This window comes from Chiroxiphia lanceolata, chromosome 5 (assembly GCF_009829145.1).
Source record: "Chiroxiphia lanceolata isolate bChiLan1 chromosome 5, bChiLan1.pri, whole genome shotgun sequence".
Lineage (NCBI taxonomy): Eukaryota > Metazoa > Chordata > Aves > Passeriformes > Pipridae > Chiroxiphia > Chiroxiphia lanceolata.
Genome location: NC_045641.1, coordinates 69210753 through 69236253, shown reverse-complemented (window position 1 = coordinate 69236253; position 25501 = coordinate 69210753). Strand labels below are relative to the sequence as shown.

General features: G+C 40.1%; 1 protein-coding gene across 1 annotated transcript in view; it reads left to right on the top strand.

The window, feature by feature from the left end:
• Positions 1–25501, top strand: part of VWF (von Willebrand factor) — a 141442-nt gene that overhangs the window by 105711 nt on the left and 10230 nt on the right. The window contains exons 42-50 of the mRNA XM_032688784.1: positions 7–212; positions 1572–1721; positions 7910–8020; positions 9880–10063; positions 11299–11339; positions 16407–16520; positions 19700–19798; positions 21248–21376; positions 22530–22569. Of these exons, the coding sequence (XP_032544675.1) occupies positions 7–212; positions 1572–1721; positions 7910–8020; positions 9880–10063; positions 11299–11339; positions 16407–16520; positions 19700–19798; positions 21248–21376; positions 22530–22569 (1074 nt within the window). The remainder of the gene's footprint in view (positions 1–6; positions 213–1571; positions 1722–7909; positions 8021–9879; positions 10064–11298; positions 11340–16406; positions 16521–19699; positions 19799–21247; positions 21377–22529; positions 22570–25501) is intronic.

The window sequence follows — 25501 nt, the reverse complement described above, 5'->3', positions numbered from 1 at the left end:
TGGTAGCCTGCAACAGGGAAGCATGCAGCTCAATTCCAAGACCTTCCTGCCCACCACATCGGGAGCTGACTGTTACGAAGACTGAGTGCTGTGATAAATATGAGTGTACCTGCAACTGTAGGAACTCGACAGTGAGCTGCCCTCTGGGATATCTCTCCACATATCTCACCAATGACTGTGGCTGTGTATCCACCACCTGCGTTCCAGACAGGGTAAGGGAAAAAGAAACACCTTCTCCACAGATGACAGTGTCATTTGTGCATGGAGTGGCAGCACCAAAGTAAGCAGGTGTTACAAACTAATGAGACTGCTGGAAAATGGTGCCAGGGCACTTTTAATTTACATGTGGCTGAAAGACATACTGACGCTTCTTCTATTACAGTAATTTCTTCTGACAGAACCAATCCATTTTTTGTGGCTTTGATACAACCACATTTAAAAAAACCCCAAAAAGTATAAACATATATATAGAAAATACTTACATATATATAGAATACCTATATATATATATAAAATACATATATATATATATATGTACCAAACCATTTGAAACTTAAAGGTCATTCAAACAGGAATTTCAACGATAATTTTTAGATTTTCAATTTGGTTTGGGATAACAGAGCTACATGCCTTTGCATCACTACAGTTAATATATATTCTTCCAATCCCATGCTAAATTTATGGTATACCTTAGACCTAAACTCTTTGTGCCTGTTGATTACCTTTGTTACTGCTGGAGGTGTTGTATCTTATAAGAACTATATTGTCACTTTTAAGATTTTGCCAAATTAATAATACTTCACTCTGTTAAAGCTTCACTAATGTATATTTTTCTTATTTTGCATACCTTTTATTAAGTTTTTATACTGTGTCTACCTTTAAGGTAAGCTTGCTTAGAGGAGAAATTGCAGGGCAAGCGAGCCTTCTCATTAAACTTTAACATAGGGTTACATTTTCTTGCATCTCAGGAGTTCTAGCTTTTTTTTTTCCTATTTCTAAGTAGTTCATGACCTTGCATAATTTATTTTATGTCTCTGGGACTTACTTGCTATATCTGTAAAAATAAGTGGTGCTCTTCTCTTTGACACCATGCTGTAAAATGTACTAATAGAAAGTTCAGTGGAAGAGATGGCACTGCTTTTTGGGGTAGCTGTGATGGCCTAAGGATACAAGAGAATGAGTGCTTTTAGCCCCAGGTAGGATCTTTCCAGGTCAGATGATTTAGCTGGAAGAAGTTTTGCATGCAAGGCTCCTTCTACAGGACTCACTGTTTGGTATCTCTAAATATTGTGTCACATTATACTTATAGGGAAGCTGAGTCAGACCCCAGGCAATTCCACCGGCTGCAGATAAAATTCTCCAGTTTATTCTTTAGAAACCTTTAGATTTTATTTTTCCTTTCCTCAACAGAATGGCCACAATTTTAAGACCTGTAGCATTTCTAGGGGGTTCAAAATATTCCATAAAATTTTTAATAGGTTTCACACCTTAAAATGCAACCTTTTGGAGGCAGCAGTGTGCCCTTACAGCAGCAGTGTGCTCTTTCATGTGTTAATTGTTGCATTTAACAGGTGTGTGTGCACAACAACATAATCTACTCCGTTGGAACGACCTGGGAAGATGGTTGCAGGGAATGCTCTTGCACTGGTATGAGGGATGATGTTACGGGACTTCAGATGAGTGAATGTCGTGACAAAGTGTGTAACACGTTCTGCTCTCGGGTGAGTAAACATCTAAACAGTGCTTTAGCCAGCAGAGCCCTGATGGGGATCTGAAGTGATTGCTTTTAAACCTGCTTGTTTACAGAGAAACCAGAGAAAAATAGAAAATAAGTGTTGTAGCAACAAAATTATCTTGGGAACGGAGTCTAAGAGGGCCTGAGCATTACTGACTTGATTTTAGTGTTATTGTTTTAGGATCGTATCCTGCTGCCAAGAAAATCAGTGACAAATTTATTTTGTATTTTGATAAAAGAAAAACTGCATCCTGAAGTGTCTGTCATTTACACCACTTGCACAATAAGTACTCATGATGTCTGAAGTTCAATTACAAATGTCTGTTCTAGCTCAAGTTCACTTTCTGAAGTTCACATTTCAGATCTGTCTGTTGCTCAGCTCAGCCCATTGTAGCAGTAATAACACCACATGCTGTGGCCTTTATTACGCTCAGACATCTGCTACATGTCATAAAATTCCGTGTTTTGGAAGCCTGCAAAGGAAGTATGAGCTACTCTGTTATATTGACATAGCTGGTCAAGCAGGAACAGACAGATAATTGGTACAAAAAGTTGGTGGAGGAATATGACTTAAGTTGGATATTAAGAAAAGGTTTTCACCCAGAGGATGGTTGAGCACTGGAAAAGACTCCCCAGGGAAGTAGTCATGGCACCAAACCTGTCTAAGAAGTTCAAGGACAACACTCTCAGGCACATGGTGGGATTGTTGGAGCTGTCCTTTGCAGGGCCAGCAGTTGGATTTGATGATCCTTGTGGGTCCCTTCCAAGTCAGCATATTCCATGATTGTATGACTTGAAGCAGCTCCTCCGTAGTCTGTGGTCTCACGTGCTCACAATCTGCAGGTTGAGGAGGCTGTGCAGGGTCCATGTGGAGCAACTGTTTGGGGTTCAGAGTATTCTCTGAGGTCTTTTTTGACCCAGGATTTTCCCCATGAGTTTGTCCTTCCTTGAACCATGAACTGAAATACGGAAGCAGCTAATTTGTTTTATTGCCCAGTGCAGAAGCAAAGATGAGCTGGTGTTAATGCTCTTCAAATCTGAGTTTTAAAATGTTTGTATAAGGCTACATATTGTATCAGCCCCCACGAAATTCAAACAGTTGACCAAGCAACATTTCCAAATGTGTGTTGTAACATCTTTAATAATGTGTCTGGGAGTCAAAGATTGACCTTGGGCACAGAGCATTTATGTGCAGCACCTCAAGACTCAATGTTCTGGCAGAAACCTCGAATTGTCTAAGTAGTTTTCAATTATCTTTTAAATTTATTTATGTGTTTTAAACCAGTAAATCATGCACTGAAATCTGACTATGAATTTTTCAGTTAAGCAAACCAATATCTGTACAGCATTTCTCATTTCTGAACTCTATTAAGATAATTGTGCCCTGGTTTTCAAAAAATTTCAAGTGCCTTAATGCAACTATATCTCAATATAATTTAACTTATAGTCTCTGTATCAGAACAAGGCTGGATAGCACATATGTGTGTGTACTTGAGAAGCTATGAACAAGATATAAATTTTTTTGAATAATATTTTCCTCTGCTATGTCTTAAACGCTGCATCATTCTCTAGGACCAGAGCTAAAACCAAATCCATTAGAGAAAAACTAACAATCCACACTAATGCTTCTGCAAGTCCAGAGTTGGGTGAGAAAGTTCTGAGGTTGCCAAATGCAGTGAAAACATGAGGGTAGATGTGAGAGTTTTCAGCTGTTGCAAGAGAATCCCTTCAGTTTGTTGTTTCTAGTATGGCAATTACTATGAAATACTAGATCTGAAATATCTGGCTGTGTTTCAGCTCACAGCCATAGCTTTATCGATGATTTGTTAGTCAATAAACTATTGCAGAGCTGCAGTTCCTTGACATTGCAGTATCAAAAAAAACCCCAACCTGTTTAAGAACAAATAAAATGACTAGGTGGAAAAGCTGCCAGTTCTTTTTGGGAATCTGTTATTTCTTCTGCTCCTTTAATGGTATCAAAGTTGTACAACCAAAACTGTGGCTGTTGGAGTACCTGGATAGCTCAGATTTTTTTTCCTTTGCTTATTCCTGGTTCATGGATATACTTATCAAGGATAGCAGTAGTGCTGTAATGCAGTTTGAATAGACTTTAAAGCTTATTTTTCAGTGCAGATTAAATGGCATTGAAAGTTGTATTTGCATTAAATACATACTTTAATCATGGATCATTACTAAGGTTCTCTGCTGCTCATGGTCATTAATTTCATTGTCAGGTGTTAAAGTTGTGCAGTATCTTGTATGACTGTGTCCTCTGACTTTTGTGAAAACAGTTTGGGGGTTTTTTGTCTAGCTACACAAAAAGAGGAAAAAAAACCCCAAAATCCCATAATATGTACTAGCTTCTTCATGTTTATGAATGAAAGATGGTACTGTTGTCCTTAGCATGGCAAAACTCAATCAAATTGTATCTGTAATTTTGGAGTAAGGTAAATAAATGCTATGGAAAAAAGGTGGATGTTCCATTTAAATGAACAAATTTATTGGATAATTTAAAGTATTAGATGATTATGAGAACAATAAAGCATAGGTTTCTGGGGTAAGTGTTTAAGACAAAACCATCTGGCCAAATGTTTGTAAATTAATTAGGTTAGATTTCCAAGCATCTTGGTTAATTAACTTAAAATAAAGAATATTTGTGCCTTACATGCAAAAGCATAGTGAATGATGGTTATAATATATATTGACTGCAAAAGCTAGGACTTTAATCTCCAGTATTTTAAAGGAATATTCTCCTTTGAAGTAGCATATAAAGCATGGTAGTAAATGGCTTAATAGTGTATATTAAGGGGAGGCCAAAGAAAATAATGTAAAAGGAAGACTGTTTGAATATTAGATGTGCAGAATCTCATTTAAAATCTGTGGAAGTCTCGGGATGTAATTTCAAACATCCTGCTTGCATTTTAAAGCATATTTTGTTATGGGAATTAGGAAATGGTACTTTAATGTTCTAGAGACTTAACTCTGTTTGTAAGTCCTCACCTGTGGTAAATGAGTGCAGCTCCAGAGAAGTCTCCAGAATTGTCCTGGCTCATCACCACTGAAGATTTTGCTTTCAGCATTTCAAGTTGATTTCTATCCATCTCAATGGGTTTTTTCTCAGTTTACTGGTGCCATTTTCATTGTCTTTGGTTCCTCCCAACACTCTCTAGGTACCATCATCTCGATATGTAAAAGGCAAACAGTGGAGCCTTCTTCAAAACACTATGTTGAGGAATAACTTCTGTTCTTTCCTGCTTTGTTGGCCAACAGGCAGGACAGAGTTTTCTGGCCAAAGCCATCTCTTCTCTAGAAGAGATGAACTACGTGTCCTGAGCAACACTAGAATAAAGGAGGGAGTTCAAACACAAGAGCTGCCTTGTGGTTCCTCACCTCTTCCCTCCTGGGGCAGGAAAATTGGTTTAGTCCTGTAAAATAAAGCTTTTGTTGTTCCTGTGGGCCCAAATTTCCACTGTGTGAGGTGCAAAAGGTGAGATTTTCTAATGATGAAATATTTCTAAAGCTGTGGAGGATCTGTGACTGTGAGGAGTCACTGTCCACCTTATCCCTCAAGTACAGAGAGATGCTCTGCTTTTTAAGGAGCTCATAGGCTGTTGCAGGTGGTTCAGGGGGTGTGTTAGAAGTTCAGCAGGTGCTGAGATTGGGAGCTGTGATCTGTTTTTCTTCCCCTTAGGAATCAGAGTCCTCAGGTTTTGAACACACCAAGCACCAAAAGGGCCACTCAGGCAGGTTGAACTGTCCAAACCCTACAATAGTACATGAAGGACATGGACCTGCTGGAGCAAGTCCAGAGGAGGCACCAAGATGATCAGAGGGATGGAGCAGCTCTGCTGTGAGGAAAAGGCTGAGAGAGTTGGGATTGTTCAGCCTGGAGAAGAGAAGGCTCTGGGATGACCTAATTGTAGTCTTTCAGTACCTGAAGGGAGCCCACAAGGAAGATGGAGAGAGACTATTTCCAAGGGCCTGGAGTGACAAGACAAGGGGGAATGGCTTCAAACTGACAGAGAGGAGGGTTAGATTGGATATTAGGAAGAAATTCTTCCCTATGAGGGTGGTGAGGCCCTGACACAGGTTGCCCAGAGAAGCTGTGGCTGTCCCATCCCTGGAAGTGTCCAAGGCCAGGTTGGATGGGGCTCTGAGCAACCTGGGCTAGTGGAAGGTGTCCCTTGCCATGACAGGGGGCTGGAACAAGATGATCTTTAAGGTCCCTTCCAACACAGGCCATTCTATGATTCTGTGATCTTGTCAGTGCCTTAGGGGTGGAAATCACCCCTGGAGTCTGCTGTGTAGCACCTCTTTGCACTTAAGATGTCTCTGTTCAAACCAATTTAGTGAAATTTGGGTCCTGCAGCTGGATTTTGCTTTATTCTAGACACAAACATGTCATGGATTTTTACTTCTCTGAGTTTGCCACACAAATAAAAAGCTGCATGTGATACTTCCAATGCTTCAGACCTGTATTTAGCAGCTAAAAGTAACATAAAACACAAAGAACAACTTTCCCCCCAAAGCTGGGTCAAACTCTGGCATCACATTTTATAATATTATATGAAATACACTTCCATATCAAAGTTCACTGATTATTAAGGTTTGCTAATGTGCTTCATGTTGCAAATCAGGGATATTTCATGAAGGGAGGGAGCAGTTGGAAATACTTCAGTAATTCAGTTCAAAGGGTTTGACCAAAATAAAATTATGCTTATTTTCATTGGTATTTTTCACATGAACAGTATTTTCTATGGCAGAACATCTTTCTTTCAACTCTGTATTGAAATCAGTGTTATGTTTTGCCCCTTGGAGACTGCTTGGCTGTTAAATGTAGAATATATTATTTCTAATTAGATTAAAGCTCATTGCTTTCTTTCACTTAGATACTCCAATGTTTAAGTATTTGGTTACTTGTTTCAGGAGATGAATATGTATTAAAAGTGAGAATTGGGATTCCTGTTGTTTGTGTGTTTTTTTTTTTTTTTTTAGTTGACCTATTTATAATTTCCCTGAATTCACAAGATTTTTTTAGTTCTCTATTCTATGAATGTATCAGAGGTTCTGCTGTTCAATTATAATTTTCATGCTGCTTATTTAATTTTCCATAATTAAGTGTTAGACTTTGATAAGTTACATTATCTCTAGTGTTGCATAGTAGTTTCATTTTATGTTATCTTAATTTCTAGAATTTTTTTAAAATACCTTTTGCAGTTAATGTATGGGCTTATATTGCTTTGGACTTGGCAGTGCTGGGTTAATGGTTCAATTTGATGATCTTAAAGGTCTTTTTCAACTTAAATGATTCTGCGATTGTATGAAAAGATGAAATGATCAATCAAAACTGATCCCTGGACTACATCTGACCAACCTTTTCTCTCTTCTTAAGCACAGGGCAGTCAGATATTTGAATGTGCTCAGACTGAATTCTACCCTTGAATTCTCAGGAGTGGGAAGGGGAGTTTTGAGTGCTGATTAATCTCCAAGACACCACAAGAACAATTTTTCCCTTTAATTTTCTTTTACAAAATATGTATTTTATAAATATATTTATATATATGTAATGTAAAATATTTTTAAAATAAAAAATAAATCTCATAACTATATAGGTATTGTATGGAAAAACAGTGGCTTAACATAGTGGGCTTGTTTAAACTGGATATATATTCACATGTAGTCTTCTCTCAAAATTTACCTAATAGCAGGGCAATTCTGGCAACCTTAGAGGTGGACTTGTTTTTTCTTTTGCACTTCTCTGTGGGGCTGTATTATTGGAAAGACTTGCTCTTTACAGCTTGCTAAAAGAAACTACACAAGGCCCACCTGTCGATTGGCATGACCCGAGCAAGGACAGCATCTCGAGTTAGTCCATGTAGCTGCAGTGAACATGTCTTCAAAATACAGATTAGGCAGGAACTAATGAGATGAGAATTTCTGCTTCTAACGTCGTGTGCATTTTAATTTATCTCTTCTGACAGGTGATGTTAAAGGTTTAACAGGATGCTGAGCTGGGTCAACCACTTGTAAGAGCAACGTGTGGCCTTACAATTGTTTTTCAAGCTCCCCTTTTCAGAAACTGGTGCTGACATTAAACATTGAACCCTTTTAGGATCAATCTTCTCATTTGTCTTCTGTTCCTGGATCAGTCAGTCCTTTTCTTTTCTCCTACAGGGATACAAGTATGTTGTCCCAGAAGGGGAGTGCTGTGGGAGGTGCCAGAAGGTTGCCTGTGAGGAGCCGCGGTTCCGGCCTCGGGGGGATGCAGATCCTCCTTTGTATCAGGTGAGGTGCCAGTGGTGTGGACACTTCCTCTTCCAGCAGAAACACCCTGGAATTGTTTCATGTTCCACAGAAGGAGGTGAAGAAGACACCAGCTATTTCTTCTACACATCAAGCAGCACTGGGGAGCAATGGTTCACGTGGCATGTGACCTACCCACTTGATTCTAACAAGTAAACGTTCCCCACCCTTTTCTGGGTAATATGTTTTGTGTAAAATTACTGATTTCAGAAATGGTAGCTTGAAGGAATGTTAGTGGGACATAATGCTGTCAGCTATTTGCTTAAATTATCCCAATTAATTTGTACTGCTCTCTGAGCAGCAGGTGGATGGGGTAGTGGAATGCTTGATTTTCACAGACCTATTCAAATAGGATATCCTATTTGGTACACACTGAAATATCAGGAAATCAATGAGGATAGAAAGGTGAATTATTCTCTGGTTGCTGAAGATGATTGCTGCATGTCAGATCAGACCACAGTTGTCCAGGCCACACTTGTTTTCTGCTCAAAATAACAGTTTATTTTCAGCAATGTGCCTCTTCCCTGAGGATTCAAAGACCCACCAGGAAGTGAGTGCATGCAACACCCATTTAAAATGCACTGCAGATACTCTACCATTCTGCAAAGCTATTTGGACATTTGTTTTTTTCTTCCGTACAATTTTAATTCCTTCAGTCTATTCAGCACTCTATCCCTAACCCAGCCACCCTTGGCAAGCTTTTGCCAGCCTCAGTAGCCTTAAATTGCTTAATCCTGTGTAGAGCTTTGGATTCAACAAAGGCAAGAACAGTAATTTAAATATATTTAAAATAATAGGCCATCCTATATTTTTTTCCTCCAAGTGCTGTTCTTTATAACGTATCTGTGTCTTTATCTACATCTCACTTTCACATATTTAGTATTAACTTTTTAATTCCTTATTTGACAAAGGAATCTGCTGCTGTCTTAAAAAACCCCAGACATGTTAACGTATGCAGCCTGCCTCTTCCCTGATTTTAACAAGGCCATTTCTTAATGTGGATCAATAATTTTCATAAAACAAGTCTTCAGAAGCCCTATTTAATGTCCCACTGTGTTATACTCTGCAGTCTCTTTCTTGCTGTGTCCTCTTTGAAATCTTTTGTCACTAACTGAGAACTAAATATTTAACACACGAGAGGAAAGTGTAGCCTGAGAGCAAAGATGTTTGAATTTACTGCAGTTGAGGGTCTGATTTTTACTTTCACTGTTCTTGAAGTGTGTTTGGGATGGTACCAGTGGAGGCATAAAGCTGCAAAGCAGTGACCAGCTCCTCCCAGCACTGAACTGTGGCAGCATCTTCTTTCTGACCTGTGGTGATGTCCCTTCCCATAAATAGCACTTGAAGTTCCCGCTTTGTCTGACCCCATGGGTGATTGTAATCAGTAAAACTATCAACAGATCCTGGATCTGGTCTCTTCTACATTTACAAGTGTTTTCAGGTCTAGAGCCTATTACCAAAGCCTTCTTTGGGCTTAGCAGAGCTCATTTGCAGCAGGCTCCAGCAGAAAGAGGGCCAGCTCAGCCACACAGCAATGCAGTGCATCCAGCTACCAGGCAACAAATGCAGATTTAAATCTACTTAGAAGTGCTTTTTACATATGTTATTTGACCTGTCCTTTTATTTTCCACCTCTAGGAATTTTTCCTGTAATTCCTATTCTCTACAAACAAAGCAGCTCTATAAAGTGATTGTCATGGTAAGGATTTGTGGAGAACAGGGTGTTCCTGATGGAGTAAATGTGCTTTTGGCAAACTAGCGTGCTGGCCGTGGTGGTTTTCTCTCTCTCCAGTGGCACAAATACTGCTGCCTATATTTAATTCTTTTATAATTTCCCATCAGGTCGGCTCAGAGTGGCGATCCCCCTTCAACCGCTGCGTTATCAACTCCTGTGTCCAGGTGAACAATGAGGTTTTTGTGCAGGAAAAGAATGTTTCTTGTGCTCAGATGGATGTGCCTGCCTGCCCAGAGGGAACTGAGCTGCAGTGCAACCAAATAATTGACTGCTGTCCTTCCTGCAGATGTGGTAAGGTTTTGTGTATGACAAACGGATGGTCCTGTGCAGGACCAGGAGTTGGACTCAATGACCCTTGTGGGTCCCTTCCAACTCAGCATTCCTTCCAGCTTCTTCCCAGCTGGTGTTCACTGTCTCCTGTTGAACCATGGGCTGTTGAAGCTCTTTTGCATTGCTTCAGAGACACATACTGGGCTTTGTTTCTGCATTGCTAGGCATTTAAGAGAGCTTGAGATGCTTTTGGCCTATGAAGGTTCAAAGCTCTTTCCAGTGCCTACCAGGAAAAGGGAGTTTGCAGGCAGCCGTGGTACCCTCTGCCTGTCTGAGATTTTGGCTGTGCATGAGCTGGCCACATGTGCTGGCAGTCAGAACTCCCCCCATGCCCTGGGCTGCACCCAAAGCAGTGTGGGCAGCAGGGTAGGGGGGATTCTGCCCCTCTGCCCTGCTCTGGGGAGAACCCCCTGCAGTGCTGCCTCCAGCTCTGGAACCCACAAGGAAGATGGAGAGAGACTATTTACCATGTAGTGACAGGACAAGGGGGAATGGCTTCAAACAGAGAGTAGGTTTAGGTTAGGTATTAGGAAGAAATTCTTCCCTGTGAGGATGGTGAGGCCCTGGCACAGGTTGCCCAGAGAAGCTGTGGCTGCCCCATCCCTGGAAGTGTTCCAAGCCAGGCTGGATGGTGCTCTGAGCAACCTGGTCTAGTGGTATCCCTGCCCATGACAGGAGGGTTGGAAAAAGATGATCTTTCATCCCTTCCAATGTGCCTATGATTCTGTGATTCCTAGCATAGACTTGGCTCCAAAGTCCAAATCTAAAGATGTGGCTAATTGGCCTCAATCTGGGAGGACTCACAGTCATGTTTAGTTGACAACTATGTGTGCAACCACAGAGTGAGGAGGTAGCAGTGGGAAGAGGAGAGGATATACACACTGTAACTTGCAGAAAACCTGGGTGCATATTCTGAGAATGTGAGGCTTGAACTGGAGGGGAAAGTTTACATTGTACCATTTACTTGTTAAAAAATAGCTCAGCAAGGGATATTTTGATGTGGAATTAAGGATAACTGACAAATATTGCTGCCTTTCAAGGTGTAATGTAAGAGGGCTCAGATATGACTCTTTACAGTGAAACTTGGTGTACATTTCTTCGAGTTGGAACTATAATAAGTCATACCTGTGATTGATTAAATCTTGGTACTGTCATTATAATGATAATGCTAAATGGAATATTGTCTTCTTTTTCAGTCCCCTTGAATGGTTGTCCTTTGAATGGCACTATAATTGGGGTAAGATACAATTCCTTTTACTTGTGATGGTAAGAGATTTAGATATATGAATGAGCTTTTGAAGGAAACACACTTGCCAGAATATACACAGAGAGAATAAAGGGCAGCTTTTTTCAGATACAATCTCTGCAAGGGAGACCTTGGAGTAAAAGCAGTGGCAAGGGGCTCAGCATGTCTATGTCCAGCTCATGACCCTGCCATGGTCTTCCTAAATGACAGTGAGTATTTCTGCAAAATAGGGACAGTAGTGTTTCCTTATCTTGAAAGGATGCTTGAGAAAAGTGCTTAGAAATAGTGATAATCTGCATTATGTAATGGTTTGCAGACTACCAAGCACACAGGAAACTATCTGCGAGGGTTAATCTCAGAAATGATCCTTGCCCACTTTAGGGAAGCAAAAACTTCCCATATTCTGTTTAGAGGATAAGGCAGATTAAAAAAGGATGGAGACTTGCTCCACCTGTGTGGAAGGAGAGGTATCCCTCCTTGGCTATTAGCAGGAACAGGAAAGCTGAGCTTCCTCACTGTTTGACCTCTTTTCCCTTTCAAGATCCCTGCTGATATGCCCTCTGAGGAAATTTTTCCTCAACTGTGTATTTAATGGATAGATTAAGACATGTTTAACCCAGCCCATGACAGTGGGAATGATGGGAGTTAAGCATCTGATCTCATTTATGCCGAGTTTATCTTTGGCGAGCTCTGTCAATTGTCCATTGTTTCCCTAAATCCATATTCTGGCAGCACCTCTGGTGTCAAGGAGCTCTAAATATTCTCATCATCCCCCAGGGAAACAGGTTCTCTTTTAGTCATTTAACCTAACTTTTAGCCTCTGTATTCCTGCTTTGTCAACATATGTCTTCCTTTTTCATTTATTTAAAGGTGAATTTACTCAAATCTCTTTCTATTTTAGAGGAGATATGACGGGGGAACATTTCTCCATCTATTTCCCTTGGCTTGGATTTTTTTTTCATAGTTTATCAGTATTTTAGAGCTAAAGTCATGTCATCAAACATCCATCATTCTGTGTAGGGATTACTTCCCTGGAGAACTAAGTCCAAGGAATAACTCTGCCTTTCTTGTCAGAACACTTGCTTAAAAGTGGTAAAAATCTGAAATAATCTTCTTTTCTTTGATTCTTCTCCTTGTATCCTCTATAATGTGTCTTTAGAACTAGTTGTGGCTTTCTAGAGACCGTACTTGTAGGGAATGTCAAGCAGGATAGTAATTCCCAGCTCCTGCCACCTTCTGTTATATAGGATAAACATATATATATAAATTCTGTGTTGCAAACAGTTGTCTCTCCACTTGCATGCTATTCTTTCACGACCAACTAATTTTTTTCCTCTTCCAACAAAACCTCTACCTGATCTGTCAAGTAAAGTCTTTTTTTTCTCAAGTGTTTTGAAATATTTAAAAATACTTTAAAATAAAGTATAAGCAAATTTTGAAACAAAATGCCACTTTGAAGGTGAAATGAGAGATACCTGTATTTCTGAGACTTCAAAACATTCCTGCTTCTACAGTATTGAAAAAAATTCCTATTTAATCAAATTATCCAAATTTGTAATTAAATTTATGAAGTGTTTCAGCTGAACAAAACTACATTTTGATTAATTCTTATTATATTAGAACTTGTCTAAAATGAATGAACTTTTCGATTAAGCTTCATTTAATGAGATATTGTAAGTTAATTCTCTGTATGTCTGAAAGCTTTCGAGCAGCTGGCGTTACTACAGCTTTACCTTGTATTATTCTCTGCTCCAATGACTGGTTCCAGAGTCCTGGTCAGGAAAGATGTGCTGTCCACAGAAGTTTTTACTTCCTGGATTTCAAAACCTTTATTCTGGGTCCTTGAAGAACAGGTTTCAAGTTTTATTTTATATCAAGGGAAAACTTTGCTGCATTAACTCATTCACTAAATAGTTCCAAATTTTGAATCTTTTACTGCCGTGCTGGTAACTGACTGTGTCCTTAATCCCTTTACATTTTTGTCTTATGTCTGGTTACCAATATTATATTCCAGTAATTTGCTGCATTGCATTCACTCTGCTGTTCTTAACAATGCTGTGGGTTTCAACGGCAGAATTCCAAGCAGGTTGCTGTGTTTACCAAAAGAATTATTTGTATCACTCATCTATGTTCCCAGGCTTTTACTGAGTGGCATTTTTTGAGGCAGACCTGAGTAGATTTGGGCTTTATGCAGGTTATTTTGGTTGCGAGGGGTTAGCAGATATTGACATTTCATTTCACATTAGCCAAGAAAACACAGGATAGGTGTGTTATATAAAGGAGAAAAGATGTATCAATCCATTATTTCATTCAGTTCTGCCATGCTAAGCAAACTTTGGATCAAGGTAAGACCTACCCCCTAAAGTTTGAGGCGCTTGTGTGTGAGGATTTCATTTCAACATGTCTCTAGTAATCCCTGTGTTCCTGCCTGTAACAGTGATTTTTGATATAAACTCAGCTTCATCTATCTATTTTGTATTCATTGGAATGTCAGAACTATTAGAAGATTCGACAAGGATATCAATTATAATATCAGTTGGGGCTTTATAAACCTTTTCTTTGTGGTGTTAAAGCCTGGAGCTGCTGAGGCATTCTTCTAGAAGGCCTGAATTAAGTATGGTTATGGTACTAAACTGAACAAATCCAGCCACAGTTTGAAGCAGGTCAACATGATGAGGGCATCTCCCAGATTTGCAAGGAATCCAATTACTGACTCCACAATATGTGTACATGTACACGTGCGTGTGGAGCTGCGAACGTGGAGAGCAGTGCTTGTGTCACTGGGTTGAATGCCACGTGTTCTGTCCTAGGACCATCACTCCGGTGCCTGAATGCTTTCCAATGTTGAGATGAAACAAAACATTTGGAGTTTGATATGGTATTTGCTATCCATCTGTTGTGGTTTAACCCCAGCCACCAACCAAGCTCACTCACTCCCCCCCCAGGGGGGTCGGGAAGAGAACAGGAAGGGTAAAAGTTGGAAAACTCATGGGTTAAGATAAAGATAGTTTAACAAGGAAAGAAAAAGCCATGCAAGCAAAGCAAATCAAAACAAGGAATTAATTCACTGCTTCCCATGGGCAGGCAGGTGTTCAGCCATCTCCAGGAAAGCAGGGCTCCATCATGTGTAACAGTGACTTGGGAAGATGAACGCCATCACTCCAAACGTCCACACCTTCTTCCATCTTCCCTTCACTTTATATACACAATACCATGTGGTCTGGAATATCCCTTTTGTCATGTGGGATCACCTGTCCTGGCCCTGTCTCCTCCTAGCCTTCCAGGCACCTCCAGTCTCCTCACCAGCATGGCAGCAGGAAAAGCGGAAGAGACCTTGGCTCTGTGCAAGCAATAGCTCACCAACAGCAAAACCAGCTCTATATTATCACCATATACATATATATGTGTGTGTGTGTGTGTGTGTATGTAAAATATATATCATCTGTATTATCACAATGAATTTGTTCATTAAAAATCCAAAACACAGCCCCATAGTAGCCACTGGGAAGAAAATTAACTCTACCCCAGCCAAAAGCAGCCCACCATCCCTCTCCCATAGCGAAATAGGAGTGTATCCTCATGCCTGTATCCACTGAGGTTTCTTAACGCTCCAGCTTAATGATATTCACTGCAAAAAGTTAAACCACAAAAGCTGAGTCCCATGCTGAGGCCTCAAGGTGAGATCTCCCCCCACTGGTATTGCCTCTTCCATCATGTCGTATGTGGAGGATCTCTTTTCTAGGCCTCCACAAAACAAGAAAAAAGCCATTACTGTTGCTGGTGCTTTATAGAAAATGGCTGAGGCCTGAGGATCTCTGTTGTCCTGGGGCACAGAATAAGAAGGTAGCTAAAATCCTTTAATCAGAACATTTGTCCTTGAGGGTATATGTCAGAGTATTGGCTCTAAACTACCCACAAGTGCATTACCTTTACACAATTACTTTATCCAGCTTCTTATTTTTGCTCCATTTTTTCCATGAACATTTACTAGTGTGTAATAATTAAAAAAGGAATCTAAGGATATGCATAGCATGTAGCATGGGAAGTTCTTGTTCCAAAGGAAGTCAGCAGTGGCATTCCATTGATTTTTGAAGCACAACTCAAAGCTTTCATAATCTAGCAATATGAAATATCTGTTTACTTTATTTATTAACTTTTAGAAGTTCTTTGTGAAAATCTTGAATAGACTTCTCCCACTTTGTCCCTTCAGTGTTAGTGGTTTGTTATTTTGGGGTTGAAGTGAAAGGCTCTGCACTTGGGCAGAAGAAAGACTTTGTATTTAGAAATCCTTTCAGTGCTGGGAATCCAATTACTAACCCCACGTCCTTTTGTTTCCCGTTTAATGATTTGGCATTTTTGCTCTACATTTGAAATGTCAGTTTACTTGCTTTGAGAAGGTGATGGGATCCAGCAAAAAAGGTGTTGGGGAAGAGCTCAGGGAATTTGCACTGTGGGCCAGCTCAGCCACTGGTTTGCTTGTAACTATGGACAAGTAGGGTTCTTCAATCAGTAATTCTGTTTCTGATTTTGTTTTATTTCGTCCTTTCTCAATTTTAAGCTTTTAGGCCTTTAGAGATTCCAAGCAGTATTAGTACAAGAACAATAACAAGCAATTTCTGCCCATCATCTGTGGGTTGTGGTGGCTCAAGAATAAAAACTTGTTGGCAAACCAGTTCATTACAGTTGAAAAATGAACTGTTGGCAACCACACAGTCAGGACAGCTCATGATAAGATCTTCCTCTTGACTTTCAAGGATTCCTTTCTTGCTTGCTAGCTTTGTAAGCAACAGAGTAAGAAATGCTGGTGCCATTTCTCAGATTAAGAACTTCTAAAGGGCTTTATTGAAAAATAGTCTTGTGCTATGCTGCTTGTTCTGAAATCAGAGATGCAAAAGTTTGGGTCTCTGGAAACTGAGGGCATTGGTTTTCTCGTTTGTCTAGCAAAGAGTTACAATGCAAGATTTAATGAAAGAGATTTATCCTAGATAAAATGGCTTGTTTATTTGAGTTTTGCTGAAGAGACAGTCACTCACTGACAAACTGGTTCTGATGTTTCAGGCTGGGAGGCGCCTGATGGTGGATCAGTGCACAACATGTGACTGCTACTTCCAGCCAACGCCTCGGAAATACACTCTGAGATGTACAAAAGTGAGCTGCCCACCGTGCCCAGGGGTAAGTGAGAGCAGTCTGGATGTTCTTGTTAAGAATTGTCTGATGAGAAGGTCCTGTTTTCACTGTATACACCAATTTCTGTTTGGTATAACTCTGGGACCTTTTGCCTTTCTTCAGGTTTCTCTGAGAAGTCATGGCTCTGTGTCCTTCTTCCCATGAATTAGATGATATAAGACCAAATCTGATCTAAATCCACAGCACAGGAAAGATAACTTTACATGGTTCTCAGCTCCATGGGCACATTTTATTGTGTATGTTGGATTACTTACCTTTAAGGCAGTATAATGTTTGGCAAATAATTTGAAATAGGACCTGCTGTGTCCCCTTTCCTACAGTCTCTCCAGGGATTGGCAGCTCAGCCAGATATCCATCCTTCAGGGCTTTTCCATGACTATTCCAAATTGTCCAATAGCTGGGCTCATTAGTATTTCTGTCCACTTCCCAGCCATGCCTTAGGTGATTTGAGGTGACTGTCTCCATCAGTTCCACTTGAATTTTTGAAGTCTTTGCTGCCGCTTTGCTGCCATCACCTGCAAGGAATGAGTTTGGCTGGGAAAGCCAAAGGAAAATATCTCCCATTTTTACTTCACTGACCAACTGTGTGAGTGGAGGGCCTGACTAGCTCTGCTAAATCAAATAGTTTTCTCTTTTGACACCAATACCTCAAGTAGAAGGAGACCTGAGCGAGTTGTAGAGGATGGTTTAATCTCCCCATGTCCAAAGAGCACAAACCAGCAGCTAGGTTTCACAGAAAAAGGCTTAAATGCCCCTTCCTCTTCTGCCTTTTCCTGGATAATGGATGAAGTCCAATGGGCCCAACCAAACCCAGGGGCCTGTGCAAGCACCAAAAATCCACATCTCTAACATGATCATATGGGATTCCTGACTGATGTCCAGGACAGGCATACATGGATAAGGTCCCTGGAAAAAAAAGGGGCAGAGTTTTGGATGAGTTCAATTTTCAATCCCTTAGCAGAAATGGAAAAGACGGGAAGTGTAGTAAGTCAAGTTTCTGTAGAGATTCGTCTCTACTAATAAACAAAATACAGCAAAACTGCAGGCTCAGATTATGTCCTGACACCCCTTAGCTTGAAGAATTGTCTGCAGTGTCCCACATGGCCTGTTGAGACTAGAAAACTTCCAAATAGTACCTGGGCACAGGACAGCCCAAGGCCAACCTGTTTTGTGTGGACAATGTAGATTAGTCATACATACGTGTTCTGCTTGTCTGCAGGGCCAGAAAACTGGCCTTGACCCCTTTTATTTGCTGATGTGGATGTGGTCTGTGGGAAAAGAGAGAATCTGGAATGCTTTTTGTGGTTCTGGACCCTAATACCCCCTCCTGTAAGGTATGATTATAGACACAAGCTTCTGAAGGGTAAATAAATGGCCAAGCTCAGTGCTGAGCATCTTTCTCACCTCCACAAAATATAACCTGGCAGATCCATGAAAAAAACCAGATACACTAGAATGAATTTGTGGCCAGAAGCACGTATGCATATGTATGTTCCCACACACAGAATACACAAACATTCATTCTTGCTGTTCAGGGCAAGAAGCCAGCTGTAGGAACTAAAGGTAGAGGAATCAATATAATACGTGGTAAAAAGAATGAGGAGACATTCCACTCCTGCTTCTTTCACCACCCACACAATTCCCAAACAGCTCCTTTCCCCCACCTGACCCAAAAGCACAGACTAAACAAAAAACCCTGGAGGAAGGGCCATTTCCAGTTGGGCTTATTAAGGACTATGAATCTGTGTTTGGGAGATGTGCAGCTACCCAAGGGAAGTTGCAGGTCTAGGTATAGATATCCCTTTCTAGCCATTGTAATGAATCTGTGGAGCTTGAGGGGTAAAAACTATCAAATAAGACACAGAATATATCCCTGTAAGGCCAGTGGGATTCACACACAGACTTAGGATCCTTGCTGTCTCAAAGTCTTTGACTTCATGGTATACCTAGATTAAAAGCAATTCAGCAATTCCTTCATAATGGATAAAACCAGATAAGTACTAGAGTACATATTCTCTCAGGAGCACCTGTTTTCTCCTGGATGTTGAAGTTGTGAAAGTAAATGCACTGGTAATTGAAGTGCAGCCAACTGCAGCATATTCTGCTCAGGAGGGTCATTTTTTTTTGGACATTTTACGACCTACTTTAGGTGCTTACATTTTTGCTAGTAGAGCAAGTTCACCTAAATAACAATGAACTATGTTTTCTCCCAATGATTTAGTAGTAACCCCCCACCTTTCCCAAATTCTCTTTCTGTAAAAAACATATGGATGACATGCATGCCTTCACTCAAGAAGAAAGTATTTGTTGTCTTGAAAATGTTCAGCTCATCATAAGCAGCTGTTGGTTATGTGGAGCAGCTGGAGACATTACTGTGGGACACCTCACATGTTAACTTGGCTCTTTTCTGGTTTGGTTTTTTATTTTCCTTTCCATTATCCACTCTTTATCTTTCTTCCTCTTCATATAGTGCTGCTCATTCTCCCATGCTCTTTTCCTTGCCACTGTTTTTTCCTTCTGTGCTGTTTATGGGGCTCCATATTCCTCTCTTTCCTTGCTTTCTTTCCTTCCTTCTTTCCTTTCTTCTTTACCCCTTTCTCCCAACTTTCCCTTTCTTCCTCCCTTTCTCCCTCTCCCTTCCTCCCTTCCCTATTATATCATAGCCCCTCGGATGCCCTTTAATTTCTTGTTTTATCAGGCCATTTCCTTTTTCTTTCCATAGTCCAAATTTTCCACCCCAACCTTTTCCTCCCCTTTCCCTCCCCACTGATTATCCTGCCCTTTTCTCCCTGATTTAAGCACTTCCAACTACTTTTCCAAGCTACCCTCTCCTGCTGTCGTGTGTTGTTTAGTGATCCTGACCTTGCAACTGTTATAGTCAAAAAATGTTGGATTTTGTGGGCACAGGAGGCTTTGTACTCGGAAATAAACTTTTTTCTCCATTGTATAATAAATCAGTACAAGGATTAATGCCAGCCTTTTAAAAAAGGAAAAGTATGCAGCTAATTAGATTAAGCAAGTCTAGTCCTACTGTTTAAAAAAGCATTTTGCTGGCTATCACCTTGTCCACTGTATTTTAGTTTTTCTAAAAATCCTTCTTAAAATAAATGTAGGATGCATAGTTAAAACAAAATAAATCCAGAAAAATGTCCTTTACCTTCTAGAATTACAGAAGGCAGGATATCCCTGGCTCTTGCTGTGGAAAATGTGTGCCAACTTCTTGTGCCATCAGGCTGAAAGATGGAAGGATTCAATATCTTCAGGTAAGTTTTAAGTACTTTTTCTTTCATTTATGAATAAATGTAAAGCTATCACAGGCTTTTGCTGAACCCAAGGAAAATGCTTTTTCCCCCCTCCTTTTTGATTAGGTAGCATGGGATTACTAGTGCTTTTTCTTTTATGTCTCAGGATGATTGACCAAGAAAGTGAATCTGTTAGTAAATGAGAAAATAGGCTGCTTCATACCAGAGTGCAAAATTATAGAGTGACATTCCAGATGTACCTGCAAACAAGGAACTTTAACTGGGATACAAGTACTTAGAGGAAATTAAAATCTAATTTAAAATGTGACATAGATAATTTAAGTTGAAAACAGGAATTTAAAAACAAAAAATCCAGCATAGAATCCTAGAATGGTTTGGGTTCAGAGGAACCTTAAAAATCATCTTGTTCCAACCCCCTACTATGGGCAGGGACACCTTCCACTAGACCAAGTTGCTCAGAGCCCCATCCAACCTGGTCTTGATGCATGATAGGTCCTTAAACAGGAATGCATATTTTTCTGGTTAAAACCCATCATCTGTCACAAGGCACAGCATGTAAAATTTTCTTTCCTTCCTTTCCTGAGAGAAGTTTTAGATGGGGAGAGTAATGGGGAAAAGCCATGAAGCTGGTGAAGGGTCTGGAGCACAAGTCCTGTGAGGAGCAACTGAGGGAGCTGGGGATGTTTAGCCTGGAGAAATGGAGGGTTAGGGGGGACCTTCTCACTCTCTACAACTCCCTGACAGGAGGTTGCACCCAGGTGGGGGTCAGGCTCTGCTCTCAGGTAACAAGTCACAGGGCAAGAGGAAACAGCCTCAAGTTGTACCAGAGGAGGTTTAGATTGGATATGGGGAAAAACATCTTCACTGAAAGTGGGTTGTGAAGCACTGGAACAGGCTGCCCAAGGCAATGGTGGAGTCACCATCCCTGGAGGGATTTAAGGGATGTGTAGATGTGGCACTTGGGTACATGGTTTAGTGGTGGGCTTGGCAGTGTGAGGTTAGTGGCTGGATTTGTTCTTAAGGGTTTATTCCAACCTAAATGATTCTGGGTGTTGGTGGGGGCGTGTTTTTATGTATTTTTTTAAAGAAGCTCCCAACTCAGTCAGAAGGTAAATAGTTTAATGTATATCTCTTTAAAAGACAATTCATAGGCTAAACTCCCAAGTTTCTCACTTAGAGAAGTTTCTCATTGAAGTTAATGGAAATTTCTTCCCTTTTGAGAGCTGGAAAAGGTCAGGCTTTGGCAGTCTTGACAGAGCTGTAACCAATATGGCTGTGGAAGTAAATAGGAGATGAGTAAATAGTTGATAAACAATTCTGTTCACTAAAGATTTCTGTGTTTTATAATGTCACCACCATGGTAGGTTCATTGAAATATCAGTAAATGAATGAAAACTTCCTGTCCCCAGTTGTTTCTGCGTGAAGCTAACAACCCTTAAATCTTTACAGCCAAATGAAACCCTTCAGGATGGCTGTGACAGTCACTCCTGCAGAGTCAATGAGAAAGGGGAATTTGTCTGGGAAAGGAGAATCACGAGCTGTCCTCCATTTGATTCCAGAAGATGCTTGGCTGAAGGAGTAAGTAGTGAAATGGCTCCTGTTTCCAGGATTTCTAATGGACTCTGTCATGTTTATGGTGCTGTATATGGGTACCTTATGTGTGTTAGGGTGGGAAACCCCAGCCCTCTCCCAGCCCCTTGGCTAAACTGAATTTGAACTTCCTTTGAAATTCAGAAAGATGTAAGTTTTCTCCGTTTTAAAATATATGTTGTTTTTTTGTGGGGCAGTATTGTGGGGGAGAAGTAACTCTGTTCATAAGCAAACATGAAGCTGACTACTTGAGGTATCAAACATATGAAAATGGTTCTTCTAACTATATATATATAAAATTTTATATTTATGTAAAATATATAAAATATATAATTTTCAGTTTGATGTCCAGAGGAAAACTCAGTAAATAATTACACAAACTGAGAAAACAATCAGATCAACCCCTCTTTTTTTTTTTTTTTCCAAATAAATATGCATCTGAAATACTAAGACATTTTTTCTCTGAGGTTAGGGAAATGAAGTTTTACAATGCTGTAGGAAGCTCAGGGTTTAGTACAACAATGGCATCATCCTGCAGAGTAAATATTGCTCCTTTTTTCCTTTCACTATGGGTTTTCAACAATTTGCACCATACACATATTTCTGAGAATTATTTTCTGAATGGTAGTAGTGAAACAAGAAACAAAGTTTTTAGCTTGACAGATGTGATGTTTTATGCTGATTTGTTTGTACATTTTCAGCTACTGTGGAATAGACATACTTTCATTTATACTGCTGAAATAACAATGAATGACTGTTTAACTTCGTTTCTTAAACAGATATAAGACTTGAATGCTATTGATTTTATCACTCTGGTTTCCAGGAATTTATTTATATCCAATGTTTTTACTTTAGAAAGCTCCTACTAGAAGGTGAAAGCAAGATTTTTCTGGTGTTGAACTTGCTAATATAGTAAACTATTTCAAATCAGCTATCAGAAAATACAGCCACCAGTTCAAAGCATTAAAAAGGATAAAGAAAAGACTATTAAAGTAGATTTATATTTTTATATAATATAGATACAGGTGGGTGTTTTTTTTTCCCTAATATCCTGTTATACACATTCTTTGGGTTCTTTCAGCAGAACAAATGTGTATCGCTTGTGCCAAAATTTGAATTTTCTGTTTTTTTGTTGTTTTAGGGCAGAATTGCAAAAATTGGTAACACCTGCTGTGACACATGTAAGTAAATGAGCCAGGAGTCTTGTATAGAAATTGCAGAGAGTGTAAGCTACTGTGTAAGGAGCTGCATTTTGCATAATGTGCAGTTAAATGAAACAGAGCTCAGCAGTGTGGTTGTAATAAACCATCAAAGAATTCCGCCCTCTGATTGGGATCCTGCTGTCATGTTTTGTCATCTAGAACACGTGTTTTGACAGTATTCACAAGTGCTTAGAAAGAAATAGATACTCTCCACATTTTATGCAGATGTTAATTATGAATGCTTTATTTTATTGTTCATCTGGTGATAACAGGAACAGCACTGCACAGACAGCCTGACAAGGCACATAACCTGATACTACTGAATATGTGAGGAAAACACTTCATGAATAATCAATCAACTTGAAATTAATTTAGCAAAAGAAAAAACCAACCCCCAAAACCTAGTAGCAGTACTAGTTTTTGATGATATAATAACCAAAAAATGGTAGGGGAAATGCTTGACAAAGGTGCACTCCTATGGAACAGCCTGACTGCATCTTAAATTTGGCAGTTTAGGAGTCAGTCCTGCAACTCTTAATTTCGTGCATCCAAATGTCAGTCAGGCTGTGAGTGTAGGAAAGGGTTTTGCTTACATAAGGAAGGATTGCAGGGTTGGGTTCTCATTTCTAAAATGAATCTCTGATGCTTTTGTGAACAGCAAACCTCTCAGTTTTCTCCCCTGTAAGTAAAAAATTAATAATACTGTAGATATTTAAAATTTTAAAAGAAGTAACAAAAGATTGGTATTCTCTTATAAGGTCAGAATATCAACGTCTTGCCTGTGTCCTGTTATGTCTTTTACTTTTTTAATTTTCTTTTTTTTTTTTTGCTATGCATGTGCTAATAAATAAAAGATGGCCAGCATAGCAGCCCATCACCACACTGGCACAGGAACTGCTGCAATAATACCCCTGATGAAGGATGTCAACTCCTAGGGAGTTTGCAGCCACTGCCTGTCTATATAATCACTGAGCTCTAGCTTGAGAAATAGAAAGCTACTGAGATAGACTGTCATCAAATGGATCAAAGAGGTAATTTAGTTGAGAGAGCTTTGATCTACCAGGCTTCAAGTAAGGAATACCCAAAATTATTTATTAACCAAAACAGATTTAAGATTTCAGAGAAGGGTGGTGGGCAGGCTGCACTAATTGAGAGTGCCAATCAGTAACTGAGGAGAAACCCAGTCCCAAATGAGCACAGCTCAACACAAATATTCATTAAACAGTTATTTAAAAGTGATACCTCCTTGCAGCAGCAAAAGCAAACTGATGTAAGTGAAATGGTGTGCACGTAAAAACTCCCATATTGTATGGACCTTCAGATCCTTATTCCTGTTGCTGTTTGCCTGGATATAGGTCAAAACTGAAAAGCCCTGTATTACAGCACAGCCCTGTGCTTCCCTATTCAGGGCCTTTCATAAGGAAAAACCCAACATACTGCCTCCAGCCAGCTACCTGTGGGTTATCAATCGAAGGATGATGATTAACACATAGCTTTGAATCAAACAGATACTTTTAGACAGCAGACTCTCTTTTTCCCTCCTCTGTATTTATATCTTGCCACCAGGGCACTCAGTAGCAACACACAGCCTGTTACATACTCTCCAGGGAACACCAAGGCTTGGCAAAGCTACTGCAAAACCACAGCAATTTAATTATTCTTAAAGTCAGACAAGAGCATAATTAGCTTCTCATGGACACAGATTACATTGCCTTGCAAGATCTTGAGAGAGTCTACCTTCCAAATGTCTCAGTACCATAAGAACTGGGCAAAGAGCTCCTCTCAAGCCCAGGGTGATGCCTTTGGCTCAGTAGAGTCTTACATGTCTTTAGGCAAAGGTTATTTCAGAAGCCAATTTCCCTTTCTATGTAATACCGTCATAACTGGAGTTTGTTAGTGTATCTGAGAGCTTTGGTCCAGGTTTTAAGCACGTAGGAGCATGACAGTGGTCAGTGGACAGGCTTATTTTCTCACTGGATTTTTGTGGAACTGGCAGAGGGCTTGATAATTGCAAAGGATATTCCTTATTTTCCCACTTAACAGTTGCATCTCTGCTTCTTACACCTTTTCTCTGTTGATCCCAATTGTATATGTCTTGTTAAGTTACAAGCATTTGCCTTTGCAGAGGAGGCACAGCCTACGAGGAAAAAAAAAGTAAATGAGAGTAATAAAGTAACTCAAAAGCAAGTCGATAAGTCAGGATCAAAAAGGGGATGAAGCTGTGTTTCCTCTCATGACAATTATTTGGCTTGTGCTTTTCAGTTGGGTGGACACAATCGTCCTTCCAGGTGGACAATTTTTATCAACTGAAGTGATGAAATCATTAAAAGAGAAATTGTAGTTCCAGCCCTGGAGCCAGAAACACGGACTTTATTTTCTTTTCTTTTTTCCCCATGCTTGTTCCTCACCAAACCACTTAGTCCTTCTCTTCCCCCACCTTTTGTTCCTCTCCTAAAAATCCCATGCTAAGTCAGTGGTGTTCCTCCCTAGCATTGCATGAGGAGTCCCACACAGTCCAGAAGGCAGTGGCTCTCCTCAGTCTCTAAGGTGACCTGCAGAGCTGCTGCTCCCACTGACTGTCCTTGAAGGGGCATCATCCCAAGGCAATGGGATGTCTCTCCTGTGACAGGCACAGGAACAGCCAGGTCAGGGTGCTCTGTTTCTCTCATCAGGATGTTGGAGTTCCCCTGTGTGTCACCCTTCCCTGTACTCCTTGCCTCATGTACCACTGAACTGTCTTTAAAAGGAGAGTTGTGTAACACAGAAACCAAAAGGCGGGTGTTAGATGGCCAAGGTGACTTTAAAACAAAGCAGTCAATTGAAAAGAAACATGAGGGAAACCCTGCTCTCCAGTGGAATTTTAGGGCTGTAGTGTGATACAGTCACACAACTCTACATTAACTCCTCTAAG